The sequence below is a fragment of the Chaetura pelagica genome, unplaced genomic scaffold (assembly GCF_000747805.2).
Source record: "Chaetura pelagica isolate M959 unplaced genomic scaffold, ChaPel_1.0 scaffold17, whole genome shotgun sequence".
NCBI classification, from domain to species: Eukaryota; Metazoa; Chordata; class Aves; order Apodiformes; family Apodidae; genus Chaetura; species Chaetura pelagica.
In genome coordinates this window covers 3685886-3707379 of record NW_009970726.1, presented here as the reverse complement: position 1 = coordinate 3707379, position 21494 = coordinate 3685886, and the positions used below count along the sequence as shown (strand labels likewise).

At 37.2% G+C, this 21494-nt stretch overlaps 1 protein-coding gene across 1 annotated transcript in view; it reads right to left on the bottom strand.

Moving 5' to 3' along the window:
* ACBD5 (acyl-CoA binding domain containing 5) overlaps window positions 1-21077 on the bottom strand; it is a 26142-nt gene extending 5065 nt beyond the window's left edge. The window contains exons 1-7 of the mRNA XM_010006965.1: window positions 20963-21077; window positions 19394-19466; window positions 15567-15678; window positions 4926-5063; window positions 3988-4188; window positions 3205-3311; window positions 561-837 (exon numbers count right to left, since the gene is read on the bottom strand). Coding sequence (XP_010005267.1) covers window positions 561-837; window positions 3205-3311; window positions 3988-4188; window positions 4926-5063; window positions 15567-15678; window positions 19394-19466; window positions 20963-21060 — 1006 coding nt within the window. The 5' untranslated portion in view covers window positions 21061-21077. The remainder of the gene's footprint in view (window positions 1-560; window positions 838-3204; window positions 3312-3987; window positions 4189-4925; window positions 5064-15566; window positions 15679-19393; window positions 19467-20962) is intronic.
* Window positions 21078-21494: the final 417 nt, after the last annotated feature.

Below are 21494 nucleotides of genomic sequence, written 5' to 3'. Positions count from 1 at the left end.
TTCCCTACAGCCTCAGTGTATCATTCAAGGTCCTAGAATTGCATAAACATTTAGCAAACAATTATAAATCACATCCAGTCAAGTTCAGCAGTAAATTCCGCTCTAGCAAAAAGAAAGTAACATCTGTCTCATTACCAAGGGTAGGTGTATTTTAAGTTTGACACAGTTTCCAGCTGGAAAATAAAGAATGCTGGAACAGTGATGAGAAAAGATAATCTTTTGAAACCTAAAATACTCCTTTAAACTACATACAGCTAGCCTAACATGTTTCTACCTGCAAGCAGCAAACAAATGAAACAAGAGAGAGAAGGGAAGAGGCTTAAAGTAATGTGCCACCTTATACTGTGTTCTTCAAAACAGTTTTGACATCAAGGTCTAATTTGGACTTCTTAATTTTTGCATCTGATTACACACAAATTCTGTACGAAAAGGCATGCTCTATATAAAGAAACAATTTCTGCCTTTTTTTAGTACAAGAAACTGAACTTCCTTCTTGACTTTACAGATCATACCACTGGAATATGTCAGAGTGGGGAACACAAAAGCAGTGTGCACAGTACCTCTCCCTCTTCTGACACTGTAGAAATCTGCTTTTTCTCCACCTTTCTTCTCTTTGTGAGGGCCCCCATTAGTGGCTTTGCCATCTTCTCCTCCACACTTGACTTCACCTTGCTCTTGAGCTGCTCCCTCTACAGTATTTCCAGGTTGGAGTTGCTCGTAAGTCATGCAAGAGTGCCTTGGAAAATCCATATTTTCTAACAAAAGACTGTGATCTACATCCAAGGAATGGGATGAATGCTTTAAAGATCCTTTAGCTGATGTGATGATCTCCAAGGGCTACAAATTAACATTAGTGAGTAATTAAATTCTGTAAAATGTGACAGTTAACCAATAAAAAGGAAGAAGCATTGTCTCTACTTTCACTTTAAGAAAATAGCTTGCTCAGAATAAAGACTTTTCTTTTAAAGGAGTAATTTTGCTGTAGAATGTGCTTAGTATTATCTAAATGTCCTTTCCACATTCAAAAGGTTAGACACTTATTTGAGGCAAGTATTCTCAAAATAGTGATACCACTTGGAATTCATTTAGATGTTTCCATTATACAGTAGTATTCAGTAATCACTAAGAGGGAATATTAGGGTCTGAAAATGTTCTAGTTTTCCTTATAAAATTAGCTTTGCTTCCTAGACAACAAAGTGGTACACTCACTTGGATTTGTGCGCCACACTGTCAAAAGTAACGTGCTATTAGCAACCTTGAGTAGACAGTGTTTACAGTCATGGTAAAGAGATCACCTTGCTTATTATCAACCTGTTCAAATTGCTTGGCTGCACCCTGTACCTCTCAGTAAAGAAAACAAAGCATAGTATTCTCTCAATGTCTCACTCAAAATTGGTGATACTACAGAAGATACTAAAAATGGATTACATGTGTTGATCAGGTCACAATTGCATGTTCTGCAACAGGACTGACTGCCTTAATGTGGTTCAAGCAACCACCTGTCCAGTGCAAGGACAAGCACTTGCACAAGTCTATGCTGAAGCAGAACAGGGACCCCAGAGAGTTGAAAAGTAACTCCTGAAAAAGCCAAAATAACCAAAAGGAGGGGCAAAGAAATGGAAACTGCTGCCAAAACCCCAAATGTCAAATAGCGGTTTATAAACCTGTATCATCAGAACTGAAGGACAGAGTATTTGCTACATTGTTTCCAATAAAAAGCTGTATTTAATTATTTAAATTAGTAGCTTGATAGTTGGAATTGATCCATCTGTAATATTGCTTGTGTACTTATTTACATGCAACTGAACATTTGTTATTTTGTTCAAAACTACAACTTTTCTCGTGCAGGTTGAGAAATTCTGACAAATTATCCACCCACTTCAATTACAGAATCTCGAACAAGCTTCAACAATACACAAGACAACTGGAAAATCACTGCGGTAACAGAACTTGGGGCACTTCTACCAAAACACTTTTCCCCAAATGCTTTATTACTGGGTAAAATTCTCCTCTGCTAAAAGGCTCAGGAAGCAGCTAGACAAGAGAATGATGAAGTATTAAGAGTGTTCATTGGTCTTTCTGATCCCATGCATCATGCACACATTCCTCCCCAGAATGAGGAAACTAGGTGTCTTGAGTACAATCTACAAAGTCCACACCTAAACTGGATCTCTGAGGGAGATCCAAGCCAGTAGCTCAACTGAAACTACACTTTTAATAATACAATAGTTTAATAATTAATTTAATAATACAATAAGCAGGAGCACAAACTCAGTCAAAACTAAGCCAGCACAGTTAGTGCCCACCTTTTATATGAAAACTCAGAGATGTACATTACAGCTGAAGACAGTACAAGAGAACCCAGAAATCACTGTCATCTCCCACTTTCAGGCAGTGGCCTAGGCTCAGGAAGCAGCTAGACAAGAGAATGATGAAGTATTAAGAGTGTTCATTGGTCTTTCTGATCCCATGCATCATGCACACATTCCTCCCCAGAATGAGGAAACTAGGTGTCTTGAGTACAATCTACAAAGTCCACACCTAAACTGGATCTCTGAGGGAGATCCAAGCCAGTAGCTCAACTGAAACTACACTTTTAATAATACAATAGTTTAATAATTAATTTAATAATACAATAAGCAGGAGCACAAACTCAGTCAAAACTAAGCCAGCACAGTTAGTGCCCACCTTTTATATGAAAACTCAGAGATGTACATTACAGCTGAAGACAGTACAAGAGAACCCAGAAATCACTGTCATCTCCCACTTTCAGGCAGTGGCCAACAGGCCATTTGCTAAGGCTTCCTCTTAATTTATTCTAAGAAACAAATTCAGGATTCATCAGGCCAGAAAAAAGAGCATGCAAAAAGCTCATTGTAACAGACACTCCCTGGTCCCTACATATCTTACGAGACCCCAAATTTATTTGTGAACACAGTGTAAAGTTTCTTTATATTGTTGTTTTTGACACCTTCCTCTCACATATATACCTGAGGGCAAAATTTCAAGGCTTCTAGATCAGTAGTAAACAAGTTGTAAAAGACTGACCATGAAAAGAAAAAAACACATTAGTTCAAACAGGAGAAAGGTATGCATGAGTTACTTCATTCACCTCCACACATCCATGTTCACCTGATAAATAGGAACTTATTTTAAAGTAAGCACACCAGTTTCAAAATACACCAATGAATACTAAGACCCTACCTCTTCTAGTCCAAGTTGCTCCATAGAGTCACAGTAAACTTCACTGTCTGAATCACTGGTTAAGTGTTGAGTTGCTGAAACCTCTTCAGTATTCTCTTCATTTGCACCTGTATGGAAGGAGATATGTACACATGCTTCGCAAATGTAAGCCAATCCTGGCAAAGAGTAAAGCAATGAGTTCAAACTTCTATGTGAGCTTGAAATCCTGTCCCTTTTATCTACTATTGTCATCCTAAAGGTTGATTCGGAATAAAGAAGCTACATTAATTAACTATACCGCACACTGGCTTTTCTGCATTATAAACTGATAATTTTAATTTTACCTTGTTCATTCCACTCTCCTTCCTCAGTTCAGTATAAAACAGTTTTGCCTAAACTTGCCAGTTTTAAAATTATATATTTAGTTGTTTCAACCTGGCATTGATAATACGTTCAGCCTTTGAAAATGACAAATAAGGTGTAAGTGACTTCTATTTTGTTAATGAGGTTTTCAAGGCAAACAGTATTTGCATAGGTAGTATAATGATTTTAAAATATAACCATTTTATTTCCATAGTTTTAGGCCTGTCTCCGAATTTACCTCTCCTCCTGCAGATCTTAAAAGAAAGCCTTATTTTAAACTGGTATTAAACTTGATTTTTTTTTTAGTATTCTTTCTTCAGGTTTCTACGACTGAAATACATCACTACTAGTCTCTGAATCCCAGGATTAAGCTTTCAAGCAAATAAATATTTTCCATGAAAAGCATATGCAAATGAAAACATGGTCTTCGAAGGACAATACCTTGGTGAGAACCATTAATAGCTATTTCTAGGCTTGGCTCTGTTTTCTTTCTTTCTTCCTCTGGATTCAAGCCATTCAGGGCAGATTTGGTCTGGGTGCCATTCTGCAGATCTGGGATAAAGCTGTCCTTGCAACAGCCATTAGTGACAATACTTTCCAAATCCTTAGCAGCTGCTGATTCTGGTTTCACACTCTTATAGTCTGTAAATGAACAAGAAAACCTTGCAAATAGAAAGCCATGCATGCCACAGCTCAAAACATTTCTTCCAGTAGCTACCTTTCTAAGGGGCTGTACGTATAGTGTATCTGCAGAACAAAATACATAAATGCTTCTAGATTCACACTTTCAGGGACTGTTCTATTCTTGTAAAAAATGTAAATATAAAATTTAATTTGCATAAAGATCAGATTTTATTAGTAAGCAAATCTAAAGTTGGTCCTTCTGATAAATAATAATCCTAATGTTCTCGAAGGAAAAAAAAATCTGTATAAAACCCTAAACATGTAATTTCATTTGGTTTTCACTTGATGCTGCTATTTCTCAAAACTCACTATGGATCCCTAAAGAAATCTCATTGAAAGTTCTGTTTTCTTTCCTCTGAAAAAAAAATTAAAATTCAATTATACTATTACAGTCCACGCAGGCATTCACAGCTCTTATAAACAACACAGGGTATATATATACTTTTAGCTTATCTACTGACAGAACTTTCTAGCCAAGTCAAAACCTGTATGGCATAGCTCACCAATCTGTACTAATACTAAATCTTATAACCCAGGTAGAGACATTGCCATTTTTACCACACATATCCCCATGTATTTGCCTCTAATGCTCCTGAAGAAGTGCAGCATTCACTCACAATCCCTTGGGATCTTTGCCACTTAGGTGGTTATTAATAACTTTGGAAGAGGCAATGGTTCAAGTGTAGAAAACATACCCTTTCCATTTAGCTGCAGTTCTTTCTCTTCCTCTTCACGAAGCCCTTCTTCTTCTGATTCTGCTCCGCTATCACTACTTTCAGCTTTTCCATTCACAGCCTTTATATTTGGAGTAGAATTCATGACATTACTAAGGCCTAAGAAAAAATTCACAGAGGAAAACCCAATATATTTTTTAAAAAACCCAAACATACACTAGACCACCCACCACCACACCCCAACTATTAGTGATAGTTCCACAAAGGTATTTCCATATTAGCAGATGTACAAAATAATGCCAGCTTTATTTCTGTAAACCCTTCCTGCACTGGTTTTATGTTTCTCTTCTGTGGCTCAGCACCATGTCTGACTACTGGTGAAAAGATTCTCAGTGATTCAGAGGAAGCCTCCTGGTACTGAGTCTCAGACCAAAACTATTATCCGTATTTATGGTATAGCTGCAGTAACGTTTTATCTAGGACCAATGTGGCCATGTTCTTTTAAACCCAGAATTTAGCATTTTTACAGAAGTTCCCTTTTGGGCTGAAATTTTTCAAAACTGCTCCCAACTCATAGGCAAATTTTAAAACATTCTATTCAATGATGTGAGCAACAGGATTCTCACACAAGAAGGCAAATACAGTATTTCATACATTTTCTCCTGCACTTATCTAAGCAGATACAAAATATGGTAAGAAGATTCAAGTTTATACACATCTTTATCTGGCAAAATTCTGATTTCAGTTAAAAAGATTATCCTGCACGTTCGTTTGCATGTCTAACTCCATAAATTTTTTTTTATATATCTTGAAATAGAGTAACTTCTGATCCTTGTTTTCCACATCTTTGTTCAAATCACAAACAATTTACTCTGAATGCACAAAGAATAGCAAGAAAAAGTTTCTGAAAAAATATTTAAAGGACAATTGTACCACTGCCTGTGAAAAAGATATGGTTAAATATATCCTGATGATCGTTTAAGCTTCCCATGTTAGGACAGAGGGATTAAGATAAAAAGACAGGACAGTTTCTGCAAGACACTTGCACATTTTACATGTTGACTCCAAGGCTGAAGTCTGTCTGTTTTAATTGTCACCACAGCATTACATTTGCATAATTTCTGCATTGCCTTGTCAGAACCTTGAAAGATTCAAGTTTTACATTTAAATGTTTTACATTAAATTAAATAGCAAAATAATACACAATCATAGTGGAGCTGCCAAACCAGCTCCACTACTTTCTTTGCTGCATGGTAATTTTGAGCTAAGGGTTTCCTACTTTAATCTTGCAATCAAAAGCCTTTCCACATTCCTCTAGTTTCAAAGCTTATCCATAGTTCTTTAACAAACAAACAAAAAACCCCAAAACCAAACCAAACCAAACCAACAAACAAATATAAAAGGCAAAATAACCAAATTACTTGTATAGAAATGTCCTGTTCACCTTCATTTTAATACAAAATAAGGTTCCTCTGGACACTATGCATCACTGTTTTGGATTTATTTAATCCAACTTTTATCTGAAGATTAAAAACTCTTGCTTTTTTATTGTAAAAAGTGAATTGGAAAAGCTGTTGTCTGTCTTGTAGACTGCAAGAACGTAAGTGATCACATGTTTATGTTCTCCTCACTGAAGAACATTTCTTACTTGCAGGAAAATTAGTTTTTCAAAATAAAAATCCCAACATATTCCTAGTGTATTTCTCATAAACTCATTTAATTTATTGTGAAACAATATCAATTTCAATTTCTTGACATGTTTTTCTGAGAAGCAGCAGTGTGAGAAGAATAAGGCAGCAGTTAAATCCTCACAGTGTGACCGTTAAGCACAGACACAGCTCCCTTGGCATGGTGAGGTAGGCATCACCCTTTTCTTTGAAGGGGTGGGGTGCAATCATCCACGTGTCCTACCCAGTCGTGGGAGTAAACAGGAAAGACAGGACTAGGAGAAACACACAGCTGTGAAGAGAGGCAAACAAGAACTGTAACCTCCTTACCTACCTAGAAGACCTAAGATTTATTTTTTTTCTTTTCAAGCTTTACTTAATTTCAGTAAGAAGATTATATTCATTTGGGGAAATGTCTTAGTGATGCATCACATATGTTTAAATAACATTAAATTGAGAGGAAGTATTAACAGTAGCCATGAGACACCTGAATAACTGAAATCCATCAGAATCGTATTTCTTCCACAAAGTCAATCTTAGCAACAGTGCTACTAAAAGACCAAAAAGAGGCATAATTTTTATGCCAACGCTGAAGAACACAGCACTGTACAGAGTTTTGGCCACACTTCATTGTGTACTTTTCCTCTGAATCCTTACACTGCTATCCCTCAGCAGGTCCAACCCCAATTGCTTTTTCTAAAACCACAGTTTGCTGCCACCCACCTTGTTACTCTGCATAGCTTTTAAGAAACCAGCAATGATGACCAATACTGGGGGTGAGAGGGTTAAAGCCTAAACAGCCAACTAGTAGTGACTCCTACAGTCTCTGGTGGCAGGTTAACCACTACTTCTTAAGGAATGTATCTTTTCTATGAATTATAAAAGTTAAGCAAACTTTTAAAACCTTATTTGCTTTGTGCCAATCCCACCCATCCCCTTTTTCTTTCTCTTTAGCCACTTAAACTGCAGGCAAAATGTTTGCCTTGTCCTCATTTAGATATTACTGAATCCCTCTCAGTTTATTTTCATTGCACTGTCTGCAACACTAAACTGTGAGACTTGTGACAGTTTTCCAAATCAAACCTTTACTGCTCTGTAAATGTGCAAGGGGTTATATTCTACTGTGAAAGCTTGGATTGCTTGGGTTTGGGGTTTTTTTAAGCTTCATGGTAGGAGCTGTGTCACAGTAACAACATGCAAACACAAGGAAGAATAATTTAACAAAAGAAAATTGTGAGATGGAAATTGCGTGAAGAACAGACACAAGTTTTCTGTAGATGTTTATTTTCTTGTGTCAGCTCTATTAAGAGATGTCCTGAGAACAATCCCATACCTATTTCTTTAAAGGCAGCATTACAATTCTTCTCAATGCCCTGTATAACAGGGCCATGTTTTTCAAAAATACACATTTGATTTCTAACTCGCATTTCAAGGCATATTTTGTTACCCAGATGAGAGCTAGGAGCTTAAATGCCTCTGTGGATCTGCCCCAGCTCGAGGGTCATTTTACAAAGAAAACCTGGCCTAGCAGGTTTTTCTCAAATGCCCTGTATTTTTGCTTTTCTGAACATACACAATTCTTACACAAAATTAACATGCACTGCTGGATCTGTACTGATGGTTGGCTCAGCACAACACATTATCCTCACACAGGTCTTACAGACTTGCTCATTCTGTGCAGATATCAGTGATCAGGAAACCATCTACAACAGCAGGTGAAATGCATCGTCAGACATTTAACTAGTTGTGTACAGACTCATAATTTAATAAAAAATGTGCTTTTGTAAAATACCATAACTTACTACCTGCTCAAGAACAGCAAGATCTTGGCCACTCAAAGGTTATTTCCATGACCTACACTTCTATCACCTTATATAGGAATCTCTTTGCCCTCTTTAAGTAGACTCAAGCTCTGCCAAAAAATTTAAGTCTCAGAGAGGCCTATATGCTGTACAAAAATGGGTCTGATAATCAGGTAACTAGAATTGTTTTCTTGGCATCACAATGTGATGTTTCATGCTTGTAACCGATCCAGGTAGGCTCCCTGCTTCAATTCCAAGTTTAAACACCCACATCCTGCCATTTCCACTACAATTAGTGACACAAATCTCCACCTCCTTTTTGAAACTGATGTTATCCCGATACTGCAAGGAGTTGCGTGCAAGGAGTGATCATAGTGAGAAAGGAGGGGTATATGTAAACATCTGGGAGCAATGAGCTCTGCAGTGAGAATAAGAGTTGCTATACCCTCATTTCCTTCCATTCTTTTTAATATAGCACACTACAAAGAAAATTTCCAGGGGCTCAACTTGCTTTTGTAACATCTGTTCTACAGTACTCAAATAAGTTGCCATCACAAATAAAGATTTTATAAAGGTATGTAAAAAAAATACACAGAAAAATACCATTTTTGCTTTTACTACCACTGGTTTATGACTTTTAAGTGCATTAAGTGTAAATTTTCTGAAAAAAATCTGTTCCCTAAGCAAAAGATTCTGGCAGCCAGATCTTCCTCTATACAGTTTTCTTCCTAAACTTGACTATAACAGAGAAAGATCAGCCTCTCCTCCTTCCTAGTTTTCTTTTAATGCACTCCAAAAGACTACAGCCTTGTTTTCTCAGCATTCCTCTTGCTGGTCATGTGCTTTTCAAGCTGTTACATTCAGAGATGCCAAGGTATTAAAAAATCCAACAATTCAATCAGCAATACACGTCTTTATTTACCATTTATAAACATCAAACCAATAGTTTGTGGATAAGAACATAGACAGGAGCAGTTTCTTAAACATTAACTTGCAAATATAGTATTTAGAATTACTGTCTAGTAATCCTGGACCTTTACACTTTTCAGTATCTATAGAGCTTCTCATCTACATCCATATCACCAGTACCTGTTCCCTTGAATTTTCCAAATACTTTCCATACAAAATGTTACCAAGTTTTTGGGTGGACTTAGAAAGCTTTCTCTCCTCCCTGTCACCCCAGAGCCTTATGCCAGTAGAGAAAAGATGCCTGGGATTTCCTAACAGAGCAGCCCAGGGAGAACAGAAACTGCCCCATAGGAATTCCCAGCACTGGCAGGTAGTTCCACAAAGCCCATTGAGAATACAGGGCCACCAAGCACAGGCAGCTCAGTTAGATGGTGCATACACAGCGAGATCAGTGGATCCAGGTTCTGCCAACTTACTGTCAACACTTTAGCCAACAATCACATGTGAGAATGAACACAAAGAATGGTTGCTTCTTAGATATTTACCCTAACTTGCAAGAATAGTAAAATCATTCCAGGATCCAAGATGTCCCCATGTCTGGTATTACTTCCCTCTGGGAGAATGAACAAGACTTGCTAAGCTCTTTTCTGTGGGGAAGAAGTAAAGTCAACATTTGGAACTCTGATTTTGCACGTCAAGTAGAAAGGAGCATTACACTCCTCTGAGTTTTGTCTCAGAAAATACAAAACATGAACACAACAAACTCAAGACCTCCATAAAGAAAACTGAATTGTGCTTGAAAGCAACAGAAAAACATAGCTGAGTCACCTATAGCCCAGAAACACTGATCGATAATATTGTATTAAGAAAAAAAAACCCAAACAAACAGGAAATAACAATTAAGATTATATTCTCCTACCACCTACTCCAAGCCTACCAGTTGAATAGCCTTTTACAACGCCTCCACTAAACACAGCCTCACAGATAAGAAGAGGTTGGCTTTTCCATACACCTTGGAGGCTATGATTAAAGTAATTATTTTTGCTATAACAAAGTTAAGCATGAAACACCAGCCCATGATCACTGAATATTTTTCTGAGAGCAATCAAATATGACTGCCTACATCTGTTATTTTCCAGTCTCCAGTACATCTGTCTGCTTCTTCTAAGTAACTTGTCTTTGTAGAACAGAACTGTGACAAATCTGGATTTCAATTCTCTCATCTTAACAATAAGTGAGACCTCTAAAATGTAAGACACAAACATTTTATAGCAAGTGGGCACATCTGCTAAGTTTCTCAAAATCTGAAGAACTTTTGACAATTTATTTTCCGTCCTGCAGGAACTGTGATCTAGCTGAAGTAAAAAAATCCAGGTCCAATGGTGAATTATGCACAAAAACTGTTATTGTTGACTCAATCCAGCATGAAACAGAATACAGACAAGACTTTTATTTTCATGGAAGAAAGCTTCCCTCAGCCCCTACCACTTTGAAAGAAACAATTTCTATTCTTACATTTTCACTTTTGGTCACTCTGCTGTTCACCCTGTAGTGATGAATTCTCTACTACTCTGGAGGAGAGAGGCACTGTTGATATCCTCAGGCTTCAGCTACGCTGATGCTCTGCCCTAATTTCCAACACCTTCACATTGGCTTTCCAACGCCAGCACTGGCAAAAAAAACATCAGACTGAAGAGAGGTAACTAAGCAGGCTCAGATCTGAACTGGAGAGCCTGAAGCAGATATATATTGCAACAGAACAAGCCACAGCTTTTTGAGACACTGATCCATATCTCACTGAAACTCTCCACTGACTTTGGCACCTGCTGGCCCAGCCCTTAATCCTGTAATAAGCCCATCCTGCAGCAAATGCTGCAGAGAATGTTCTAAATGCTTCTGAAAGTAAGCTACTGAACTGCTGAAATATTAGCAAAAATACCTGTATATCATGTTTCACACTAGCCTCCCTGAATATAATATGTAAAGTTGATTATAGGTGTTAGCTGATCACTGGAAACCAGAAGAGGAGAAAAAGTCTAAAGGACAAAATTTTAAAAACCTCTCTCACCCACCCACCAGAGCCTCTTGCCCCATGCTTGACCTGCCTTAACCACCTCCTATCTGTGGTGCTGCCACCCATTCAATATAACCTACTAAAACACAGCAATTTCAGAGTAACAGGGATTTTAGATCTTTTCCCCTTCTTAAAAAGCATTTAAAAGATTCACAGCCATTGAGTTCCTCAAAACCCTAATGAGAAAAAGAGGAAGTAGAAGGAAGGAAATCAGTTTAATAGGTATATTTGAAGTAAAAAAAAATGATAAAGTGAGCTTATGAAGCAAAGAGAGGGTGCTTCACAGAAGAGGCCCCCCCACAAGCAGGAAAAGCGTGCTCCCAAATGCTCCATCACAAAGCAAGTATATTGAAAATAATATGAGAAACTCTTTGAGAAACTAATCATATGCAATCTACAGAAGCACAGTTAGAAAACTGCATGTTAAAAACAAGAGCATTTCTACCTGGAAAGTAATAATTAAGACCCGACTCACTTTTTTCAAGTGCAGTCCTCCCCTCTAAGCCTACCCATGTCCTGTACTAACTACTGCCTTTGAAATAGAAGCATTTTCATGTCTTTGCTTGTTTTAAAAGCCCACAGACCTCATCTTGTATTAAACCTAGTTCCCACATCGCATGTGGGAAGACACTGATCAAGTGCTGCCATTCACACAAGCTGCTACTGAAGCAGTGCCCTGTATGGGCTCCTAGCACAGACAGGCTGCACCACAATTAGCACTGCCCAAAGCTGCATACACAGCTATATGAGCCACCTTGCTTCAACAGGGCTTCATTTGGTACAAATGCAATACAGCTGGGAGCAAAGCTTTCAGGAGAGAAACACTCATTAGGATGACAAAGTTTTGGAGTATTATAATGCTGAAACTTTCCAGTCTCTGCAGTGTATAACTTGTCATTACTGGAGGCAACATTTAGTCTTCACAAAGGCTTACAAAGAGTATTAATACTCAGCATAAAGGCAAAGGTTCATCTTTATTTAGCAGGATTTTAAAACAGATTAAAGGCCCTGTCACAAAGCAGGAAGCATACACAGGGACATTCTACTTTAGGACTTCTGAACAACTTACAGATTCTTTGCTTAGTTGTTGGGATAAATTAGTGTGGCCTTGCCAGGTTGGGATTGTCCCCCTTTGGATTTATGCACGTTCAGAGAAAAAGCAAACATTGACAAACAGTCTCAAAGAAACATTGAGAATTATTAATTGGTTCTGAAACTCTCATTATTTTTCACCCAATGTCAGATCAGCAGGGTGCTAATTCTAGCCCAACTTTGTCTTCTTCAGGTGTAACATAAGAAGCTTTACTGTCCACTCTGAAAATTTCAAATTCACTGAGCAATGGTATTTTGAAGCTTGTCTTTTTAGTATTGGCCTGGACATGAGATTTCTTGCATATTTATTAGCAAGTGCAAAAAGTTTAAAGGTTGCTCTTCTGAAGCACCCCCACCACCACACCTGTCAGTCTTTACCACTCCAGCAGCTGCAAACAAGAGTCTTTCTGTAATACTGCAATTTATCTATTCTCTTCTGTTGTGCTATGACAGCTAAGAGCCTATTTTCTTCTTTCATGTCTAGTTTTATGTACCTGAAAATGCTTTGTCAATAATTTTTGCTGTAAAGAAGTACTTCATACCTGTCAGAAGGAGACCATTGACTCAACTTTCCAGAGAATCTAAGCTGCTCACACAGTTGCAAGATAAGCTTTCAAACACTACCCAGGTCACATGCTTTTCAAATACCCCTCAGATTTGCTCAGCCTATTAGAGGGATTTCTCTGTTTTCCTTTCTTTACCAACACATTCAAATCTGGATATTTGTAACCTATGGATCTGGCAAGTTGATCCTAATTTTCTAGTAGATGTTACAAGTAATTTCAATGCTGGCATGTCTGGCTTCAGTGTTCTTTATTAAGGTGAGCCACAAGCTCCACTGATTCAAGAAGACAGTGTATTAGTGGTTTGCATTTAACATTTTCAATTAAAACACAAGTAGAAATTCCATTTTAGAAGGCTACATTTTTCTGTTAAGGCAAATCTGCTAGAGACAATACACCAGCCACAGCTGATACAACTATACTTCCAGATGAGCTCTTCAACTAATTCAACTATAGGACTGATTTTGAGAAGGTGGTGTGCAATTCTTGCACAATTAAGTAATGGTCTTCATACAGACTAAAATCTGATGGAAGAAGAATGGAAGGAAAACTCAAAACAGAATGAGCCAGAAGATGGAGAGAGTACAGTATAAAGTAAGAGACTCAAGAGAAGGGTCCCAGTTTCCAGAACATACCAGTTGTTAGCCCATGAATAAATACATTCCACAAGAGAAGCTACAAAGAGTAGGGTCTTGGGGGCAGGAGAAGAAACAGGACTAGAGGAACTAGCACAATCAAAACATAACTGTTTGTCAATTTGTAAAATTTGTAACAGTATTGTCACCAATGTCTACACTATCTCAAACACAGACTTGGGAAGGTTGGTTCTATACTTGAGCATATATCTAGAAGACTGAAGTTACTCGTGCTTCCATATTTCGGTGAAGTATTTTAAGACCTGCACTGTAAACAATAATTATTTCCAGCTTCACCTTTAATAGGGGAAATGGTAAAAGTGCTGAAGAAAGTCTTTCAGAGTCTTAAATGGAATGGCAAAGTTATGCAGCAGACTTTGTAAAAATTCTGTCTTAATTCATTGTGGCATAATAAGATGTTGCAGCTTTAAAACATAAGAATGATGACATATCACCACATTTATTGCAACACTGACAGAACAAGATAATCAAGTTGAAATTTGCTATTCTGTTTTACTTACACTGCCTTATGTGTTAGCTGTCTCTGTAAAAAACAAGTATGCTAAATTTGTTACTGAGACAGGTATGGTTTAATTTCTATGATTCTCTGCTTGTCTAGGTAAATCAGTTTTTTAAGAAGTGGCTTTTGGCACCATGCCATAAACACCAAGTCCTAGTAAATCCTTATTACACAGATCACTGACCTGAATCTACTGATACTCTTAAAATCTTGCCCATTAATCCAGCTGTCAGGCAAGCTCACTAAATTCCAGATATGAAGCACACATAATTCCAGTTGAGAAAAAGTCACACAGCTTTCAAAATAGCCATTTTAAAACTTCTACCATTATCTTTCCTCAAAACCAATGAAAAACTGTTTCTGTTCCTTTGAGACTTAATACCAAAACCATGTTCCTTTAAGGTGGGAGGAAAAAAGCCACATACAAAATGCAACTTAACCAACTCACTCCTACTTCTTAAACACATTAAACCAAGTAATTTGTGCAATGGATTTAAAAAAAATCGTTTCAAAAACTGAAATGCAACAAGACAAAACTTAATTGTAATTTTAAGATAGACTTACATAACAGAACTTATGAATGCATTATTTGTAACTTACTAACTTTTAATAAAAAAACATTCTCACAATGGTATTGCTAAACAAAAATCACCATACTGATTTTTATGTAGCTATGACACCACTAGGTTTGCCACTTCTCAGAGATTTAAAATGTTTAGATATTCCATTTGTGAACCTGAGCCTCAGAAAACTAACTTGAAAGCTTAGAAAAACCCATCTTGGATTCTGTATGTATTAGATAAATTATTATCCCAAAAAGTATGGATTTTGATTGTGGATTTTTTAATTATTTTTTTTTAATCAGATGACAGAGCTGAATTACCAGCTCTGCATGCAGTTTTACAGTCCACAGCTACATTGGGGTTTAGCAGTACATATTTCAAATAGTTGTTCCTTGTGAAAAGCAGAAAACAGATTTGGTTGGAAGAGTTGTTGTTTGTTTGAAATATTACCCTTTTTTGTCAGGAAGAGAGTTCCTTGAGCAGTTCAAAAAGCTTGTAGACAAGGACTAGAAGTGCAGATTCCTGAGTCTAACTTTGTTTTGTACCTCAAAAGCAAAATAAAACAAAATCCAGCCTAATGAGGTGGCAAGCCCGGAAGTCAAAAACATTAGCAGGAAGCTACTACAGCACCTAAACAATGGAAAAGATGGATTTACACATAATTTATTATTCCTACCTTCCAAATACTTAGAGACTTTCTCCATTCGAACTGCCGTATGATAAAGAGAATGAACAGAAAGATGCAATGTTTAGCTTTAAAATCATTGACAGAAAACAAGCCCAAAAAAATCTGGAATTGTGATTATGAGTAGTACAAAGGAAGTAATTTGTCCGAACCTGAGGTTAGGTCAGATCCTCTGTTCTTTTTGTCTTCTACTATCTCATAGAATGGGCCTATTACGTGCAGTAGTTCTTCAACTTTGTCCGTCATTGGCATACTCTCAAGAATCTGCACAAGTCCAAAATATGAAGCATCTTATGAAACAGTATTTCAAAGATTCATTTATTTCAACTCATTTTAGAAACTGCTGGTCACTGTAAAACTTGGTAACGTCACAAAGTCACCTGACACATTATTCTAATTTTTAAATCTTTTTTCATTAAATGAAAATAACATAAACCTAATTGACCAAACAAGAACCTTAATTAGCTGTATTAACTTCTTTTAGGTGAAGAGAAGATGGGAGAGCTAATGCATTTGACACTACCCAAGGACCAGCTCAGAACAGTAGACCTTGTAATCCATTATTTCAGCAATTTGAAAGTAAACCAAAGTTCAACAAGCTGCTGTTATCTGAGGCAATTTATTTTATAGACAAGTCCTCCCACAGAGAAAATGAACTGAAATATTTTTTTTGTAGAGGATTCTCTGTATTTGTTAACCCTGACATTTTCAATAGAATGTAAGGAGCAGATCAAAAGTGCCCTACTGGGTCCATCTAAACCCAAACAACTAAATGCACACAATACAGCAAAACTGGGACAGTGCAAAGACATACTTAGCAGAGCAAACTAGAACCAAATTCTGCTCTTGAAGCCATTGGGAGCTCTTCCTTTGACAAAAATATCTTCATTGTAAGTTACAAAACCAGTATCTTTTTGGATACCTATCAGATGGTCAGTCTTAGATCCTAAACAGATTAAACAAAAGAGATTTGATAACTGCATGTTATTTTTAAAGTGTGTTATCATCCTATTCTTATTTAAGTCTTTCAACCAATCCTTTTGCTGATAGCTTTGTTGTTCTTTCATCTTCTACCTTTTTATTACTGTTTATTTTATGAGGCAATAGCTAGAAGGCGGGATTCAGCTAGAAGCAAAGAGCTAACAGCTACAGTGTGCAGTATATGTCCTCCTCCAGAAGAGCAGCAAGAAAGCAACAGGTGGAGGTACAAATTGTCACAAAACATGTGCTTAAAAGCACCAAGCACATCATTAAGCAGCAGAACCAAAAGCTACAGCACAGCTTCACAAAGCAGGAGCTCCAGGCAGGCTAGCAGGTCACAAGTCAACACTTGCAAACTCATCAAGGATACAAAGAGACAACAATCCTGTCAACCAGTGCCACTTCTCTGATGCATTCAGTGTATGTAATTCGTTCCATATTTGTTAGGGAGACATGCTCAGTGCTCAAATACAGAGCTGGATATGAACCAGAGACAAAACAGTTTTTCAAGTTTAAGGTTTTTTTTTATAAGCTTCAACAGCATTGAGAGAAACCAGAAACGTATTATTTAGTAACACTTGTATTTGCTATGTATTTAATTCTATAGTCTCCACTGTAATACCTGCATTTCTAGGATATCTGCACATAACTGCTCTTCATCTGTTCTAAACCGACCTAATTATACTCTCTGCAACTTGGAGCAATTTTTAGAATCTCACCATGCAGCTTCTGTTAAAGTAAGAGTTTTGTAACTGATAGCTTTTGGGTGAGCAAGAAAAGAACAAATACTTCTGCAAACAAAACCAATTGCTCACTTATACAGCCACTAGGCATAATACACAATCTTAAAATTTGAAAGTGCAAAATCAGTTATTATGTAGCCTGAATTACTGCTTTCTTTGGATGTCAGACAATTCATATACAAATACACAATTTAATCTGGAAACACCATGTAGTGTTAACACTTTTTTATGCTAAGGTATCACTCATTTAAAGTGATACAAGACAATGTATCTGCAGTGCAAATAAATTTGTTTAAATGGTATCGCAATATAAAATTTCAGGAATTCTACTTGGAAGAAAAATTAACCTTAAACAAAATGCACCTGAGCTCGAATTCACATTAGCTAAGACATGCTTGATCGTTTCCCACCAGCACCTCAAAACCTCACCTAGACACATTCCTCAACAGCCCCAATTTTCAAGGCTACCCCATAGAGGGGAAAAAAACACCAAACAAGTTTACAGTGAAAGTGTCTTGTGACAGCATCATCTGATGCACATATATCCCAAACACAATGTGCAAATGCCAGGGACATGTCCTAGGGGTAGGGGGGGATCATGACAATTTTATCCACTTTCAAAAACACAGTCCCGTTCCTGTGATACCAGTATATATGTGGTGTTTTCCCCCTTAGACCTGGATACGTATGCAGCAACAATGCAATGTCCAGAGAAACCCCACAAGGATCAGTGCAGTGTGTGCTGACCAAACAACCCAGTGGACCCATTTGGAATGCATTCCACTGGCATTTCAAGTAGAATCAATGAGGTTGGAAAAGCTGAAGCTAGTATTTCAAATGTGAGAGCTGCAACAGCACCAGAGGAGGGCAAACAGACTCCCCAGTTTCAAAGCTAAGTGAGGCAAGAAGTTATTTGCTCTCCAATATAATCTGTACAGAGGCAGAATATTTGTGCTTTGTTAGGGTCAAGGAAGTAGATTTCTGCACAGAAGGCTTACTAGGACTTCTTTAGAACAAACACTGCAGTTTCACTTAGTGTTAGCATCCTGACCAAACCAATTACTACGTTGAAAAAATATAAGGCACCGTATCTATGGAAGTATTAACACATTTTTGAATCAGAGATTTGAAATGAAGCACTAAATCTCATGGCATGCATTCAAATTAAAATTTAGTTGGGATTTTTGACCAAAATAGTATTTGGCCTTCTGTGTTTTATGGAGTTATTTTTTCATTTTAATACAGCTACAGTAATAACAGCAGGAACTAATCTACAAAATTTCAGACAGGAAAAAGAACATTAGTCAGAATCCAGCTCCTTGACTAGTAAAAGTTTTTGTTGAATCAATTATTAAACACTTTTGAGTTCAATGTCAAGACAGTGGCCTAGGAGAAATGAAAGTGTATTTTGAGTAGAACTTATATTTTCTCTCCTTTAAGCTAACTTCATTTAAATAACAGATTACAATTATACTTCTATCTAGATTTACAGTAAATAATCTTTAAACTGGGAAGGCCACTTAGAAGACCTTCAGTGAAAATACTGCAATAAAAAGGGTTAATAAAAGACAAGATACCTTCATTCTGAATGTTTACTTTGGTTAATGCTGCAGTTCCTGATTAATATAGTAACTACAACTGCTTGCAGGGTCTATTCCAAAAAAGACAGACTAAATGAGTACATTCTAACTGTTATACTGCAACTATCGTATACAAGGAATATCTTCATGACAAATATGGAAAATTCAGGTTGCTGAGAAAAAAATCAAAATTGTTCTTGAAAAATCAAAGATTATTAAGTTTACATATTTGATTATACTTATGTCTCCAATCATGAGATTAAGGCTCTTATTCCTCAAGCCCTTCCAGGGCTGTTTTTTCCCTTTGCAAGATAAGAATAACATACCTCTCTCAACTCTGAGAACTGAGGCAGTTTGCAGTAAATTAACTTATCTTTCACCATACTTTTAAGATCCACTTTTTTCCCCACTGCCCCCATTACCATGACTTCAATACTTCACTTTCTTTATCTCTGTCATTTAAGATTTGTATCAGCTGAAGCCCTTATGTTCCCCTGAAAACAACTCAAGTTCCACAACTTTGGAAGGAACTACACAATTTACCTCATCCCAAACAAAAGAGGCAAAACAAAACAGTACTGAAAGGTAACAGTTCACATAGGGAACAGCTCATTTAGAGGTTTGACAGTCGTAATCAGCAAGAACCTCCTCCCTTCCACTCATTAGTAAACTTACCTTTTTCATTTCATCAACATAGGCTATCATGGCTTCTTCTTTGGACATGTCTCCTAAGGCACTCCAGGCATCCCTAGAAAAGAAGGGCACATACATCTTCAGTATCTTCAAGGCTTGCAGGATTTTTTTTCAGCCTGGCCTTAAGTAGGTCAGTTATGTAATGCCCAAAGTTTCTGTGTTACAAATAAAATGCAACAACAATTCACAATTTTTAAGTCCAAATATGAAATTTGCTAGAATGACTATATAGTGACACATTAACAAAGAAACAATAAACTGAAGAGCCTAGGGACTGAAGAGTTCCTCACTGACCACCTATGATATTGTACCAATAAGATGTTAATGAGCCCAGAGATGAGACACACACATTTCTCTTTTGATTTAAGTTGATTAAAAAACCCTCTACTGCAGAAAAAGAGCAGACACAGATGCTTCAGACAGCACTTACAAACTGGTGTCAAGAAGTTAGAAGAGGCTACAAGAAAAAAAAACACAAGTCTGTCCTTTTCAAGTTTAGCAACTGGGGAAAGACACATCAGTCAAGCAGGCAAATAGATTAACCAGTTACCACAGCAGCTACATAAAACCTAAAAAACCATCTTAGTCTCTACCACTCTGCGAAACAGAAAACTCCAGTGACATTTATCAGTATTGCACATGGACTCTGTCAAAACACAGTCTGGAATAAAACATTTCCTTACTCAGTCGTGCACTTGACTTGACAGTGTCACTTCCTCTTGCCAGACTATGTGCCCTACTTAGAGCAAAACCCTAAGGTTGGGGGCTCATGTTTCAGCTACAATCAACTAGGTGGGTGGAAACTTTCTGCCCTAGATCTCTGCAGATACCCCCCTTCAACCTGACTTGAGGAGGCTGGGGAGGAAGGAAGCAAGGAAGAAAAAAAGTCAAAGGAATAATTTAATAGATCCAAATAAGACCATGACTGTAAAGACAGCAATAATACTTGTTCTTCAGGACAGATCATTATTAAAATTTAATAAGCGAAGCATGCACATGGCTCTTCATACATTCCTTAGCTATATGGTGAATCAAAAGTCTTCCCAGCACAAGGAAAACAGAGGCAGTGAGAAGCCCTGCCACTGAGCAGACAAACCAGACAGACACATAAACCAGCCCTCTCCCCAGGAGCTTGAAGCTTTCTCTATTGATGGCTGTCAGTGAGTACTTGCTTAATTCAGGCTCACATCAGACATGAAAACTTGAGAAGGAAGAATTTCAGGCATTCATCCACATCATGCATTCTGCACAGCACCTACAATTTTGTTCTACAGCATGGGTTAAACGTTGCAATACCATGACTGTGCTTGCCCAAGAAAAATCTGCCACCTGCAGAGGGAATGTTTTCACCTGCAACTCTGAGAAGTTACAAATCATCTGAACTAGAAAGCTGGAACACAAGACAGAAAATTAATTCAAGCATCAGAGGTTGTAAATGTATTTTTAAAAATAAATAAATTCACTAAACTTTTTCTCCAAGTCCCACTCTTCTAAATATCTCACTTGAAGTATAAAAAAAGCAAAACAAAATAACAACTGATAAAAATTTACCATTTATATCTACCAATTGGATCCCAAAATCCAGGTCGTGGAATGTTACACGGTCCTTGAGTTGCTTGCTTATAAAAGCTATAGAACTTGAGCATCATTTCATTCGTTGGCTGGAATGAACCTAGTGAAAGAATTTTAAAATACAATGATATCATAATCAAGAATATTATTAAGCATTTTACAACTTAGTATTTCTGTAACAAAATAGCCTGTGGTTTGTTACAGTACAATTAAACACAACAGAGAACATAATATCTTCACTTCATCTACTGTGTACCAGCACCACTGACAATATTTACTTCACAAACAGCAGTTTTCAGACTGAGTTTAATGGACTACAACCCTTACTACTCCTAAGGTCAGACTCCACAGTTAGAATTTTTAAAACAAGAGTAATAAGTAACATAAAGCAAGTGTCCTTTCACTTAATGGGACTGGCTCAGCTCGGAGTAAACAAAGGATTTTGCAAGTCACTTTACTGCTACAAACAGTAACTTATTGACAGCCTCCAGAATAAAAAAAAACAACAACA